The sequence below is a fragment of the Danio rerio genome, chromosome 15, assembly GCF_052040795.2.
Source record: "Danio rerio strain M-AB ecotype USA chromosome 15, GRCz13ab, whole genome shotgun sequence".
Taxonomy (NCBI): Eukaryota; Metazoa; Chordata; class Actinopteri; order Cypriniformes; family Danionidae; genus Danio; species Danio rerio.
Window position 1 is genome coordinate 31,025,446 of NC_141035.1, and position 16,692 is coordinate 31,042,137.

General features: G+C 35.5%; 1 protein-coding gene across 9 annotated transcripts in view; it reads left to right on the forward strand.

The window, feature by feature from the left end:
- myo1cb (myosin Ic, paralog b) overlaps window positions 1-16,692 on the forward strand; it is an 84,732-nt gene that overhangs the window by 27,129 nt on the left and 40,911 nt on the right. For 3 of the 9 annotated variants that reach the window (XR_015508718.1, XR_015508719.1, XM_087283166.1), the window contains exon 1: window positions 7,671-7,906. The exons of the other annotated variants lie outside the window; for them this stretch is intronic. Coding sequence is in view for 1 of the 3 variants with exons in the window: in XM_087283166.1 (XP_087139292.1) it covers window positions 7,889-7,906 (18 nt within the window). In the remaining 2 variants the exon portion in view is untranslated. Of the gene's footprint in view, window positions 1-7,670; window positions 7,907-16,692 lie in introns of those variants that run through there. 9 annotated transcript variants of the gene reach the window in all.

The window sequence follows — 16,692 nt, forward strand, 5'->3', positions numbered from 1 at the left end:
TTGTGACAGAGTAGGCGGAGAAATGGAGGGAGGGGCAGAGAGAGAGAGAGAGAGAGAGAGAGAGAGAGAGAGAAAAGAAGTAGAGGAGGTGGAAACAGATTGAGTAAGTACAAAGACCAAATATTTTCATAAGTCTTTTTACACACAATTTGAAATAAAATCCCTCTCGCCCATTATTGTGTCCCATCAGGATCCAATTCCATATTAATGATGTGGACAGATGATTGTGGTTTGGAACAAAAGGGATTCAAATTTTTTGCATGGGTTAATTGACTTTTCCAAAGCACTAACAGGAGATCCAGAGAAGGCGAACATAGTAAAGTCCAGTGACTGAAATATGACTCATCTCTAAGTGGCTGTCAGCAGTGGGTGGAACATTCACCATGCAGAATCCTCAGACGTTTTTATTACAAACAGAAAAAAAAAATAGGCAGAAGATGTGTACTGTACTGGCAGCGCATCTATAAATGTTTTATTAGCATGATATTGTACAGCAGTTTCTAGAATTCTGAAAATACAATAAATAACAAATCAGTGATGTTTACACTTCTTATGGTGGCAGTAAGATTTGATATATTTATTTTAAGTTACTAAAACTTTTATTAAAAACAATATAACAGAGTTTTTACAACATTTTTTTTAGTGCTCCCCAAAAAAAAGAAAAAAAAAGAAAAAAAAATATATATATATATGGCAACTGAGGTCTGTGTCAAATATGGACCAAACAAGCTTCATGTTTTGACCCAGCTGATTCGGTTAACAATTCGACCCTTGACTCAGAGTTCGATAAATAACCTAAACAATCCAAACACACAAGCTAAACAAACCAAATAAAAATTTATATGTGTAATTTCAATGGAATGACACAAGGAGAAGGTACTGAACTCAAATAAAATGAAATGCTTTTTTGGTAATGATGGCTTCAATACACCTCTTGTATGAAGAAAATACACAGGCATTGCTTAGGTGTGATTTAAAATAATAATAATAATAATAATATATATATATATATATATATATATATATATATATATATATATATATATATATATATATATTTTTTTTTTTTTTTTTTTTTTTTTAAGCTGTGAGTCTAAAAATCTTGACCGTTCTGTGGGTCTTGTCTATCACCTCAGATCTTTACTTCTTGTTTTCTATTGGATTTAGGTCAGCCATTGTTTTGGCTATTTTAGCAGCTTTATTTTCTTTTTCTGAAACCAGCTGAGAGTTTCCTTGGTTGTGTTTTGGTTCAGTGTCTTGCAGAAATGTCTATTCTGGTTTCATCTATATTATCCTGGTAATGTAGATGTTGGACTGAAGCAGCTAATATTAATTTACACTGACAATGAGCAGGTTGCTTTTTAACTACTGTGATTTTATTGTAACACACACAACGTAATGTCTAAGCTAAAATATATATATATATTTTTTGTATGTGTGGATTAATAATGGACATCTGGTGAAAATTTCAAGTGAACAGCACATTAAGAAATATGTTTACTGAGAAAAATTGTGACATGTTCAATACTTTTACCCACATACATTTAACAATCACTTTATTATTTGCTTAAAAGGAAGGCAAAACAGGTTGGAAATTAAACAATCAAACACAAACATTGTTTCTGGAGACCGTTTAAGCCATAACCCAACACTCTGGTAAGATAACAAAATGTCTTAACCCAGCAATCTTGTAAAAAAATGACCCAGCATTTTTGAGATTGTGTATAATTGACTTTAAATTTGCATGTGAAGGAATTTGTTCTGTAGATTGAGCGATAAAGAAAGAGGAAGTGAAGGGCAGGGACCTTTAAAGTGGCCAATATGAGTATAATAGGGGTGAGAGCACGACAGGCATGCGGGGAAAAAAGACAGAGTTTCCATTACTGATTTCCCACGGATGTCATTTGACCACTATAAGGGAATAGAGTACTCCATATAACAAACAAAATTCTCACAGTGTTTGTTTCTCCGCCAGAAGGCCATGTGAGGATGTACGAGTCCTGCTCTTACAGTGACCTGTCTGTGTGCAAACATAATGAATGAGGCTTTATGCCATCTTTTAAAGGAACAGTTCACTGGAAAGTGAGTTCTGTCATTATTTACACACCAAACTTATTTATACAAAGACCAAGCTACCTATGGGTTTGCATACAAAACACGGTCAACACAATACATTTATGAAGAAATAAGGAAATATGAGCCCCTATTACACGTTAGAAAAGTTCATATTTTGATTTTGGGGGTCTCCAAAAGCAGATATGCATGCAAGGTCAAAAAACACCTATAGTGTGTTTCATTATCTTATAATATGCATTTATTTTTACCTACTTATCCCAACGACTGATTCGTTCAGTGATTCATTTGTTCCCAAACCACTTCTTAGCATGAAGCTAATCTGCGCTATTGGTTTGATGACCCAGTCTGTTGTGATTGGTCGACTGGGTTCAGCACGAGACCGAGAGAAACGCCCACCACAGTTATAAAGTAACACATAGAGTATATGCAGGAATGCAATAAAGCAATGCAGTTAAACACCAGCATACCTAACCCCAAGTAATAACAACTACACTCATTCAGTATTAATCCACACAGTGGCAAAAATTTAACTATTTAGAAAACTTATTGTGCCGCGCATGTGAGGAAAAGCTGATGGTGGCCATAGCAAAGACATACGGCAGAGGAATGCAAGTTCAGAAACGCATTTCAATTGGTAAAGGAAGAAGCAGCATGCGTAGTGTTTTCAGTGTGGTTTAGGACGGAATATGTGAATAGCCCCATACAGATCTAACCTGAGAGATACAGTACAAACACTAATCTATAACAGATAAGTGATAACAAGGTGTGTGGAGCGATTAGAAGTTACTACACACAATTAAATGCATATTTTGCAAACTACACAAAATGAGGAAACACTTTTATTTACACGTACCATAGGAAAATAAACTGGTCCATATGAACTGTAAAAGTTACTGACAAAGTCCCTGTCAAATTCTGACAAAGTCCCATACATAAGTCTCTTCTGCTCCTTCTTTTAATAGCAAACCGCCAGCAAATCCTGCATTGCAGTGTAGGTTATTGTATCAATCATCAAAAAAATGACAGGAACAAACACATCACATGGTTGGCTATACTGTGGTGTTGTTGTGAAAATAAACTTTAATTCTTTATTCCCCGCAGCCGAATCTCCATCTGTCAGTGGTCATTATCTCCGTGTCATGATCAGTCCCGTGGTTCCCATATTTATAACCCATAATATGGGCTCTTTAAATATGTTCAAATTCTGATCTGATTAGTAATAATAATTATTAAATGTATTTAATTGAATAAAATTTTAAATAGATGATGTGTGTTTTTATTTAGAATTTATTTTGAGAATTGTATAGGTGTATGTGAGTGTGTGCAAGAGTATGTGAATGTTTCCCAGTGTTGGGTTGCGGCTTGTAGGGCATGCGCTGCGTAAAACATGTGCTGGATAAGTTGGTGATTCATTCCGCTGTGGCGACCCCGGATGAATAAAGGGACTAGGCTGAAAAAGAAAATGAATAAATAAATTGTATACGTACATTTTTGTTTATTTACTGATTCACTCGCTCATAAATGTATTTACATATTTAATAATGTGTTCATTAAATTGGCAATAATAATTTAATGCATTCCTAATTGTTACAGTTTCTTATTAATTATTGTTATGAATGTATGATGGCAACATGGTGGCTCAGTGGTTAGCACTGTCGCCTCACAGCAAGAAGGTCGCTGGTTCAAGCCCAGGCTGTGGGCCAATTAGCATATCTGTGTGGTGTTTGCATGTTCTTCTCGTGTTCGCGTGGGTCTCCTCTGGGTGCTCCAGTTTCCCCCACAGTCCAAAGACATGTGGAATAGGTGAATTGAATAAACTAAATTGGCTGTAGTGTATGAGTGTGTATGGATGTTTCCCAGCACTGGGTTGCAGCCGAAAGGGCATCCGCAGTGTAAAACATATGCTGGATAAGTTAGTGGTTCATTCCGCTGTGGCAACCCCTGATGAGGGTCTAAGCCAAAGGAAAATGAATGAGTGTGTGGGATGCCATTTATTTTGAGTGCTACAAGTATCATTCATTCATGTGTGTGTATTTTTGTATTGGAAAAACAATTTAAACATTCAGCTAACGTTTTCTTTTGTCATGCTGAAATTGTGTATAGATTTTCATATTGTCTTAAGATTAACAAATGAGTTCAAATTACCTGTTTCTTTCCTTGTATTTCTCTATTAGGAAAGCTTTAGCTCATCTTTGGCTCAGTTTTAAGCAAAGTAAGGTGGAGCACTAACAAATTGCATTATTACCTGAGATTAAAGGATAACAGTGAGACAGCTTTTAAAAGAGAGATCAAAGTGACCCTGATCAAACAACAGGATGATTTAGAAACCGCTGTTTGTTTATCCGGTTTCTTAGACAACCATTGTAATCCATTGACTGCGGTTGTGTATCATAAATTCATAAAGTTCTCACTAGTACACACCTAGAAAGCCGTGTGCACAATGCATAGAGTTACAATGACATACTTGTGACTTTTCCTGCTCGACCTGGAGTGTCAATGTGTCCCAGTGAGAGAAAGAAAGAGCAACTCACGCCGTCTGGAAAATATTACTCAGATTCCAGCAGGCGGGGTTTCTGATTATGTTGGCATAAGTGGGAATAGGAGCGAGCAAGAAGGAGAGATTGATGGGACTGATGGAATAGGGGAGGATTTATGCCTATGCAATGCGGAACTCCTATATTTTGCAATCTATCCAGAACATTTCAGCATTTCTTTGTGCTTTTGGAGTGTCCATCAGAGGGCGCTGCTCTGTTTTTGGGTCAATGCTTGCAGTGACCTTGGTTAAGATTTTACCTGTGTACTGCTGACTATACAAGTGTGTGTGCGTGTGTGCGCGTGTGCGTGTATGTGTGTGTGTACAAGCGATTTGTCATGTTCATATTGGGTGGAGAGACCAAAATGGGTGTGTTGTCATTCATTAACCCTTTGTCCTGCACCAGAAAGACTTTATATGGTCCTCTAATGAGAGCTTTCGTAAGACTTTGACACGCTTTTCTCAACTTGCGTTTCTTCTTTGGTTTTATCTTTCTCTCTATCAGTTTCTATATCTGTTTATCAACTACGTTCACTTGATAAGCATGTATACAGCCGCCATACATGTAGCGGCATACATTTGTAGCACACTAGGCCTGTTTTTTTTAATCATTTTTTAAAAGGTGACAGAGCCAAATGCATCAATCTTATCTTCTTGATGGATCCCTATCTGAAATCTCCCTCGAATCTGCTTCAGCATGCTGGGAAAAGAGGAGGAAAATCTGCTTGGCATAATGACTAACTGCAATTCATCCAGCTTGCAATGAGAGTTACAGAGCTTTCCGGAATTCCAAATCCCGGATTCCTCGAGTCTGTCAGTACAAGACATGGTTTTTCATACAGTTTTTTACACATTTTGTTTGTTAACTTTTGTGTGCTGTAGGGGATGTTTTCATTCAGTTTTGGCCACAACATGCACTGTGTTTCAGCTATGGAATGATTTTTGATGACAAGTCTTATTTTGACAGATATTTTGGGAAAATGCTTTGAAAATATTCAAAAACTCAACAATACACTCAAATTTACTACCCTTTCGTTAAGTTCATGGCTGTTTTTTTGTCCCATGGACTTTCATTATAACCACATTTTTTTATTGAAAGGGCCTGAAACTATATTATTGTGTATTCTTTATTGTTGGTGGTTTTTCCTGTTAGAGTTAACATTTGTATTTTTTTTCTGTTGGTCATAAGTTGCTCTGAAAAAAATGATTAATTTATGGCTTTGGATTCTGGCTAAAATCAGAATCATGATTTATTATTATTATTATTATTATTATTATTATTATTTTTGCTCAAGATCACAATTTTCTCATGATTCTGTAGATGTAAAATACAGGTTAATATGAGTAGGCTATTATTATTGTTATTTCACAAACATATGGTACAACACTAATAATAATATTAGGCCTATTTGTGTAGGTCTACTGTTAATTAAAATACTATTTTTTGTATAGGCTTGGAATAGTGGATTTAAACAGACTTTAAATTTGTCCTGTTTGTTAATTCACAGTAAGTAGTGACTTATTATAATAACTTCATAATTTTAAAGTTGAATTATTATGTTTGAGACATATGCTTGTCATTTGTCATTGACAACATTATTAAACCATTTTTTAGTGGTAAAATAAAACATTTGGCAACATCACATTCCTCCTTGCATTTTATTCAACATTATGTTGGCTAAAGTAGTTATACTGACCCTGTAAACATTTATTTTCATGCACAACACTTTGTGTTTGCTATGAAAGAAAACACATTAAATGCTTTTCATAATCATAACTTTAAAATTCGTTATAATCGTTTAATTGATGTTTCACTTTTACTGCTGAGTGTGCTCATGTCATGGCTGCTGTCACAAAAACACACATGCAAATCATGCTTCCCGCGCGGCTCCCAATCAATCGCTCTGTGCAACAAACTGAAAGTTATTTACAACTTTATAACCTGTTATTCACAGCCTATGCAGGTTCTGTTAACTAAAGTAGAGTTCATTGGCGGGCACTCGCGTGTCCTCTTTGTAGTAAACAAACAGCTCATGTTTGATTTTGATGCCGCAAATACATCACGTTACATGAAGACAGAAATGACATTTTTGGGTCAATTATACCTTATAAATTCAGCATGTGACAACACATATAAAACAATGTGAAGACTTGTGCGAACGCTTTTGCTTCTCTCCTGACCTTGAAAAAATAATTGGCTGAATCGTAGAAAAGCAGAATTAAGATCGTGTGTAGGGTCGAATCGAGATTGTGATCTTTTTTTTGATTATCCGTGCAGCCCTACTTTGGAATTATATGTAGTACACTGCAAAAAATGCTGGGTTCCACACAATTGCTTTGTTACCTCAACTCAAATCGATTAACTTAATTATTTAATGTTCAATCCACTTAAATTGTAAAATCAATTAATTTGTCCCAAATAAATCCTTAAGAATTGTGTTGATTCAGCACATTTTAAACAAGTCGTTTGAACAAGTGGCTAAAGTAAATTTTTGAGTGGATATTGTGTGCGTGTGTGTGAGAGACCTTTGTGCACTTACCTTGATACGTCTGAGAAAAGCAGCTCACTCTCAAGACACACACACACACACACACACACACACACACACACACACACACACACTGTAATTAGCTCTTTTCCTCCATATTAAAGACAGAAACTTTTTTGCACATGCCTAAACACCTAAAGGGTTAATGGTGCTAAGTGATGATCAACAGTAAAAATGGCTAATTTTACCTCATCCCAAAAAGGAAAACCACCAGCAATCAAGAATGCGTGATTACATGATGTCATGGCTTTGCAATCAAAAAGTGGTTATAATGGAAGTCAATGGGGCAAAACAGCCACCAACAGTTTGAACAATATACAAGGGTTATGTAGAGGTACAGATTGGTTTTCAGGACAGGCACATGCAGTGCTACTATAGGGGGGTGCAAGGTTTTAGCTCTTGCTGTAAATCCCATTTCAGGAGGACAGAGCAAACGAGTGGAGGAAGGCAGAGAGAAGGGGGAGTGTGTCACTTTTCAGAAGGACTGACTCGTGCCTCCGTAGGCAGCGAGGGGGGGAGAGAGAGAGAGAAAGAGAGAGAGAAAGGGTGAGAGAGACTTGGGGAAGGAGAAGAAAGTTAAAGCTAAAGAAATGGCAGCTGGGACGCTCCCACACATGGTGCAGAAGAAGTTAAAGTAACAAACTCGGCACACTTTCTTGAACCAGAGCCGCTGTGTTGGAAATATTAATAATTCATATACGTGCAGCAACAAGCTGGGAAGAACGGGGAGATGAAGTATCGTGGCATGGTAAGAACCACAGCATGCTCCGTACTAAACTAAAGCAGCTGGGAGATTTCTGCAATGTCAGTGGAGGGCTTACGAAAGTGAAATATGTGGTCCTGGTCTGAACTCCTCAATATATTTTGTGGGTTTAGAGATTATGTAATGATTGGAAGGTAGTATCAGAGACTGTCTGTCTTATCTATCTGTCTATCTATCTATCTATCTATCTATCTATCTATCTATCTATCTATCTATCTATCTATCTATCTATCTATCTATCTATCTGTCTGTCTGTCTGTCTGTCTGTCTGTCTGTCTGTCTGTCTGTCTGTCTAATCTCTGATCACTCATATCAGGGTTTTTATGTTTAAAGGTATAGTTCACATAACAGTTTAAATTTGCTGTTAATTTATTCTCTCAGGTGAGGTAAGGTAAGGTCAGGTGAGATGCAAAGTATAGGGTTGTACAATATTGGAAAAAAACTGATGTTGCGATATTTTCATTCACCACGATATATATTGCAATTTCAGCAGATGACTTACATAGCTGGTGAAGAATCCATAATTTTAGTGGAGCATATTATCTGCATAAGATATAATAAAAAAATGACCACCAAAGTTAAATGCAACAGACAAAAGATGGAACTAAATAATAATTTATGATTTTCTGGGGAGTCAAACAATATTCAGAAACCGAAATGAAATAATCAGCATATAATAATAATAACATTTTATCGTTTTAATTGAGTAAATAATTATATAATGTACAGTTATTCTTTAACCTACAAACAGATCATTTATTGTGCCCAAATGACTTAAATTTCTTTCAGATTTTCATAGTCAGGTCTTAAAAACACATGCAAATGATAAACGTTGAGTCTAAGGTTAAAACTTGAAATTACTCCACTATGTTGGTAGCTAATATCTGGTCAATTATAATCCAAACTACATTGCAGATCCCTGCGATATGACAACATTGCGATATCGATGCCGACACGATATATTGTGCAGCCCTAATGTAAAGTAGATGTTGCTGAATATGGGATCCTTGTTCATTTTAAAAACACAAATCAATGGTTTCTGGCACTTTAAGAGTAAAAACAAACATACAGGCGAAAGGAACGGGGACAATAAAACTAAACATTCCTCAGTTTTTCTACACAAATCAGCTGTTACCCCTCATAATACTCCAACTGTGAGAAAAATTTCATATTTGGATGAAGATTAAAATCTTAACCTAACAATAAAACCATAACAGTTTTTTCATTTTGTTTATTGAAGTCAATGCTGACTAATGAAAAAAATAACGACCAAACTGTTAAATTAAATATTTAAACTGTTAAAATTAATTAGAACAGTTAAATACTAAAATACAACTGGCTCATGCATCATAAAGTAATGATATTAATTGTAAAATTGTAAAATTAATTGTTTGTCAATCCCATCATGTCCTTGTCCTTAATTGTAAAATTGTAAAATTAATTGTTTGTCAATCCCATCTTGTCCTTATCCTCTCTTGAGACCCTCTTTTATGCCGGACATTCTGACCATCAGTGTCTTGATGTGTTTATGCCATAGTGTTGTCTCACAGTGAAGCAATCTCTGGCTTTGACCCAGCAGCAATCACTGTTGAATTCCAGACTAGAAAGAGGGTGAGAGTCAGAGAGAGATAATGAAACTGGCGTCTGTCATCAGGCCATTCCACCCTGCTACATTTCTTCCCATCTCTGTCATTCACGACCTTCCTCTGAATGCTAACAGAAACTTTAAGAACAAGGCCTCAGTATGTGAATGCTGTGCTTTCTGAGGCCTGTAAGCTTTTACCTATTCAGTGATGTCCTATCATTTGAGTGTCATTTGAAGAGCATTATTTAGCATTCCAAACAACACACCTTGCAGTCAGCCCCACTTCAGGTGTGTTTAGGTTTCAGATTTGGGGCACATTATGTCATAAGCAGATAACTGATGAATGTGTGACAGTAGATTTATGGCATCTGGTGCAGTTTCATTCGAAATTCCACTGAGTTGCTAAACCGCTGCATTGCTCACAGAAAGATCCACATCTCAAAATATGAAGTTCATAGTGACATGTTGGTCTGAACAACTCAGTCCTGAGATATTATTGTGGTTCATAGCATTGTATCTATATATGATTGTGTGCTGTGCTGTATATATAAACACAACTGAAATCCAGTAAGCAGTTTACAGTCCTCCCGACTCATGCTCTTCAAATGCCCTCTGGCCATGAATGCATTGCGTTGTCCGGCATGCTGGAATGAAGGAGAACTGCTCACTTTCTATCTTCTACATGTCAAAAGGAGTGTGTGTGTATGTGTGTTTTACCATGTGTGCATATAACGCAAAGGCCCTTCACCTGTTTAGACAGAGCCGGTCACACCTGTCTGTTGACTTTCTCCACCAGCTGACTTTCCACAGCCCCTTTAACACAAGGACAGCCGTGCACTCAGCAGATCGGCGTGAATTACAATGCCACCTATGGAATTTCTTGCCATCTGGGTGGCGGTAATTAAGAAAGCATTGTAAGACATCTGCTGTGAAGATTGCTGATAGATGTGGCCTAATTAAAGGCAGAGTGTGTCATTTTCACTGTCATTTGCAGCAAATGAAGGTGTAGTTTGAGAAGTGTGGGATCATGGGAGTTGTGGTCTTCATTGCATTCAACGGGACTCCTGCAGAAATCGTGTTCGTGGTTGAGCGAAAGTTTGCAGAACTTATCATGGCAGTATGAAGCAGAATGTAAGGCTGATAGAAATTAAAGCGAAATAAGTTTGTTAATGATTGACAAATGCCATTCATCTGAGTTTTTAATATGGCAGAGTTGATCATTGTGATCACATGGGAAAGAATCAACAACATTTTATCATACTAAATACATATACATTTAGTATAATACAATACTTAGAGTTTTGTTCTGTTAAAGTTATCCTCTTTGAAGTCTAATAAAACCAACAACGCATTAAAAAGCATCTTTGGTGTTTTCCTATTTTCGAAAACCAAGGGTGTTTAATGCAAGTCACATAGCAGGGATATTTGATTGCATTTTTTTAAACACTTTTATTTAAATTTTGTTTAACACTGCAAATTTAACAATGCAAATTAAGAAAGATAAAATAAAATAATAAAATAAAATAAACAATCACAACAACATTAAAAACATATTGAGATATTGTACGTGCATGTCATATTTAAATTATGTACTCTGCTATAATGGATACATTATACCTTTTTGCATTTTTAGCACTTTAGCACAGTGTTTCATTGCCATTTTCATGACTATGCTTTATTGGTGGCATGCAAAGTAGAGGTCACATTTGTTTTAGAGAAGTGCTAAAAATGTATCCCTGACCATCTGGATGCTATGCTGCAGGGGTCTGATCTTTTCACACTTCTTTTTAAAAACACAACAAAAAAAAAAAAAAAAAAAAAGCAAGAAAACACTTGTTGCTTCTCACATATGTCATTGTTAGTGTTTAAAGTTGTGTGAAGTCTCCTTGATTTATTGTTGTTTTTTCAGCTTTGGGCATTTCTGTGTTTGTGTATATTTTAGCTGTTTAGTAAGCCATATTAAACACATTTTACAGTCTTTATTTGCATCTCCCAATTCTGTCAGTAGTTTTTTTTTTAGCTTCCGTTTTACTACAGTGTCATTTCCTTTAACAGCATTGGGTATGGAAATGACCTGTTAACCTTTTCAAATAACTATAAATAGTTATGTAAATAGTTGGTTTTGGTGGTTACAAAGTCATAATTTATTTTTTAGATGAAAGAAATAATTTTCACATAATGATTTTTGAATTGAATATAATTTTTTTGTTTTGTCATTTCACAAATAATAGAATTTCTGTATAATAATGCAGTATTTATTATTATTATTATTATTAATTTCCTTTTTTATTATTTTACAAATTATATAATGTCTATATAATAATACAGTTATTATTATTATTATTAAAATATATTATTAATATTATTATTAATAATAATCATAATGATAATACGGGGGACGCAGTGGCGCAGTAGGTAGTACTGTCGCCTCACAGCAAGAATGTCGCTGGTTCGAGCCTCGGCTGGTTTAGTTGGCGTTTCTGTGTGGAGTTGCATGTTCTCCCTGCGTTCCCGTGGGTTTCCTCCAGGTGCTCCGCTTTCCCCCATTTTGGGAATGCTCATCAACCCTAATACATAGATATACCAACAATATATAACAAAAATAAACCATGTTGTAATGCATGTAAATAGATTAATAGTTCCTTTAACTTTTAACATATTTCTTAACAAAAAAGCAAAACATTTGCATTTGTTGTAGCTTTAAAAACTATTTAGTTCTTTTTAATACAGTATGAAATTTTGTTATAGGATATGATATAAGTTGTTTGGTAATATCACACAACCAGGAATGTTTCTATGTAGTATGAGTATATAGTATGAGAGTATGTGTGTGTGTGTGTGTGTGTGTGTGTGTGTGTGTGTGTGTGTGTGTGTGTGTGTGTGTGTGTGTGTGTGTATATATATATATATATATATATATATATATATATATATATATATATATATATGAGCAATTCCATGAAAATGTCAACCTTATCATGAAAAAATAAACTTTTGACCAAAATAACAAAACCTATTTCAATTTGCTTATTAAGGTCTATATTTTATTGTTATGATGTGCTCTTGTTGAATTTTTAAGGAAATTGTTTTGTTTATCCATGAAATATGAGGATTGTGCCAATGGTAATTTTCATTATCATCCAACCACTTTTCGTGCTTTCAAAAAAGGGGTTAAAGACTCACCTTTTCCATGCTTTATGTTAACAGTAATCATTCTGCAGAAGGATTGGAGTCTGTAGTATAAATAATTATCCTTACTTTTTCATAACATTATTGCCCTTTTGATTTATGAGCTACATATTTAAGACATCACGCAGCTTCGGTCACGTGTCACGTCCGTAACGATTTAATGAAAAAGTTTATATTGTGGAATAAATATTATAACAAATAAAATGAAACTTTGTATACAAAGCCAAAATATGTCCATACTAATTATAATCGCCAACTCATCTCAGGTCTTTGCTCTAAACAACCACAATTTTGCGTTACGGACGTGACCATTTTTGAACTCCTTATTAATATAAGCCAATGACTAGCGCATATTTGTTCATTATGATGCTGCATTACAATTACTGACTTACATTACATAACATCCATATGTTATATCAAGAACTGAACATTTTTATTTAACTATAAACCACTTTAGTAACATTTCAGAAATAAATGTTTAATAAGAAAACAACATTTTACATATTGCCATTGGCCATAATGACTTAACCTATATTTCCTCCGTCTTACTTGCGGTTCATGTGCGCACGCGCTGCCTATAGTGAAAGATAATGATGAACCATAAGGCTTTGAACCTATACATTTTGTAAAGTATAGGCTAAGCATATAACAATTTTGTAATTTACATGTGATACTGCATTAATTTGCATACATGTTTTATAAGCTGTAAAATGAAAGCATCAGTTTGGTGCGAAGTTATAAAATATTTTTCTTTGTTTGATTTGTAGATTAGGCTATTTAAAATGTATATAAGAACCATTAATAGCTGTTATTTTCCAAATGGAAAAAAGGGTGGTTTGTTGATTGTAGTCTGCACTAAATCATGAATATGCCTAGTTGAGTTTATGACGCGGCTCCAGGCAGCACAGACGACCAGGATCAGCGCTGGTTCGTCAACTCCTGTGTCAAACTGTGGCCAGAATATCCTTCTTTCATTTTCCTTTTTTGGCAAAAAACATCTGTAAGCACGTGTGCTTGCACGTGTTACTGTCATGCGAGTAAACAAATATGTGTTGCTCATAAAAGCCGATCACAACGAACGCGCTTCTTTATTCCAGAGACGTGAGGCGCTCTGCAATGCATTTTATGTTGACAAGAAGAAAAGGAGCACGGTGCTCTTTTGAATGTCACTATAGATAACAACTGAATCAGCTGGTCTATTGTGCGCGAGTGTTGCTGTCAGTGTTTTCATAATTTAAATTTTTAAATAACATTATGAAATTCAAGATTTGTAAAGCCATATTTGGATGACTTAAAACAGCGACCACAAGTCTCTCCGTCATTAAAAAGTTCGCCGTAGTCATCTTGACACTTCTGTCACCTCCAAGGAAACCCCGCCTCTGCTTTCGTTTGATTGAAGAATGAAAGACGCCACTGAGGTAACATGCTTTTCTTCTGGAGTGCACAAAGCGCGCAATGACAAAACGTGAGGCGCGCAAGGCGCATAATCAATAACCTCCATGCATTTGGTCTTTTCCCACTGCTCAAAATGCGCACGCCGCGGGTCAGGCCACTGCGGAGTTTTCGTTTCATGCAGAGCATAAATGTTTTTTATTTCATTAATTAAATAACTATTTATAAAGATAAATTATCAAAGTGACACAATTCATTTTCCAAGCCCTTTATCCAAAATAGCACTTTCAAAGCTTGAAAATTGGCTATAGCCTACATTAAAATTGAAACATTTTCAAAGATTTCCAGCACCCGGCAAATGCGCTTGAGTGCTTATTAAAATTATTTTAATAAGAATAAGAATAAAATAAGAATAAAATCTTAATATTGATCTAAGCTTTAACTACATTATATGAGTATTAAATTTGTTAGAAAATCGATAGGACCTGCAGCTGTAAATATTTAATTCAATATTACACAATCGGTTAACTATAGCCTAAAAATATAAACATTATAGTCATCCATCGTACATGCCTACAACCAATGACTATTTTTCTATGCTTGTTTAACATAGCCTACACAAAACCTTTCTTAAGTTTTAAAGTTTTCTCTCTCACCCTGGTGCGTATGAACTTTTTGCAACCTGTCCTGAAGTGACTGCCGACGAGAAAAAGAAAGCAAGCGCGAGTGGAGAAATTAAATTATTTATTCCATCAACTAACACGTTAACTAGAATAAACTAAAATAAACTTTGTCAAATATAATATTGCCATATCTGTGACAAAACTAGATTTTAAATATTCTCCACGTAGACACGGTCTTGCGCAACAGTCGGGCAATGATTTAATTCAAGTTTGTCTGGAAACACTAACTTTAGGAGCCTGCTAAACATAGGCCCATTATAGCTGATTATGTTTATTATAAATTCTATATTAGTCAGAGTATAAAAGCACCATGTTAGCATGCAACATTGTTACCGAATTGAGTTTTGAACATTCGAACGTGCGTTAACCTTTAACAACACACATGCCATAATACGAATTAAATAACAAGGTGATATCTATTTAAGTTTGATTAATTGTGCAACCTTACCATTCAGATGTCTCAGAGGTTAAAGTTTATTGGTTTACACACCCAACAGATATCCACAAATAGGTCTTTGGTCAAGTTTTGAAAGCATTTATCTGATTTTCATAATATGTCAACTGTCAATTTCAGAGCAGTCACGTCCGTAACGAAGACAAGTCACGTCCGTAACGATAGTTTTTCCTCATTAATGCAAAAATGAAAAACTAAATAAAATTAATTATATATGTCCCATGCAGAGCCAACCCTTATCCTTTTGACTGTTATATATATTTTTGGCTTCTGCATTTTCATTCACAGAATTTTCACAAAGTATGTCAACTCACAAAACTCATGTCTTTTTTTTGTCACGTCCGTAACGCATTCATTTTGCCGTCATTTTAAATATAAAACACCTGCATAGACTGATATTTTTTTGATGCCTGAACTCCATGGTTAAGGGGTAAGAAAAATATAAACATATATTTCAATATACTGTTAACATATACCTTCTCTGAGAATATACGTTTCATTTTTTTACTGCAAATGTCACGTCCATAACGCTGGAATCAGCCATATATATATATATATATATATATATATATATATATATATATATATATATATATATTAGTGCATCTAAGAGCAACACCTTCATGCATTTATCATTGTTTTGAAGTTTGGTTCTGTAGCTGTGCTCTTCAGGACAGTCTGTGTGCCTCCACCCCGTGTTCTTTCTTGAGGAGGAAAGTAGAGAGAGGTAACAAGTGAGCCAAATGACTCAATCAGGATGGAAATAGTTGGTAACCTGAAAAGCTTGAAATCATAAGCAAGCGGGCAAGATTTACTTTTCTTCTCCACCATTCCCGGTGAAAAGGGGAGGCGCCCAATCCGCCCATGCGTTTCTCTGGATATCCAGGAATGTGCCCTTTATCCACTGCCTTCATTAATTATGAAAATAAAATGCACAGTACTACATTCTACTCTCGATCATCAACTCCCTGAATTGTTAACAAGGCAGAATCATTGACATCTCCTTAATGAAATGAAGTACTGGTATGTTTGATTTGCTTGTTCTCTCTTTTGGAAAAATCAATCTTTGTAATCATAGCTCTGCTCCTTATCCGTCTGTTTCCAAAGACTGCTAATGTCTTCATGCAATGTGAGAAGTGCTGACGAAAGCAGCTTGACTCGGCAGATCTTACTGACACAGCTCTGCTAACAAGAAACAGGCTAATCGGTAGGATGTTGCAAGGTCAAGTTAGAGCCATTTATTGTTCATTTCTTCCTTTGTACATACAGTACAAAACGCTCCATGTTTTTCAAAGAAGTTTAGAGTGAAAATATTTGCCCATGGTCCTGTCTGGAGTGTTTCAGTCCTTTTGTTTTGAGAGCAGGATTTGGAAAAAGTGAGCACATGGCAAGGGCGCATAGACCAGTATGCTTGGGAAAGGGGACCAGGGGTGGGAGCAGGAAAGCAAATTCATAAAGCCCCCAGAAG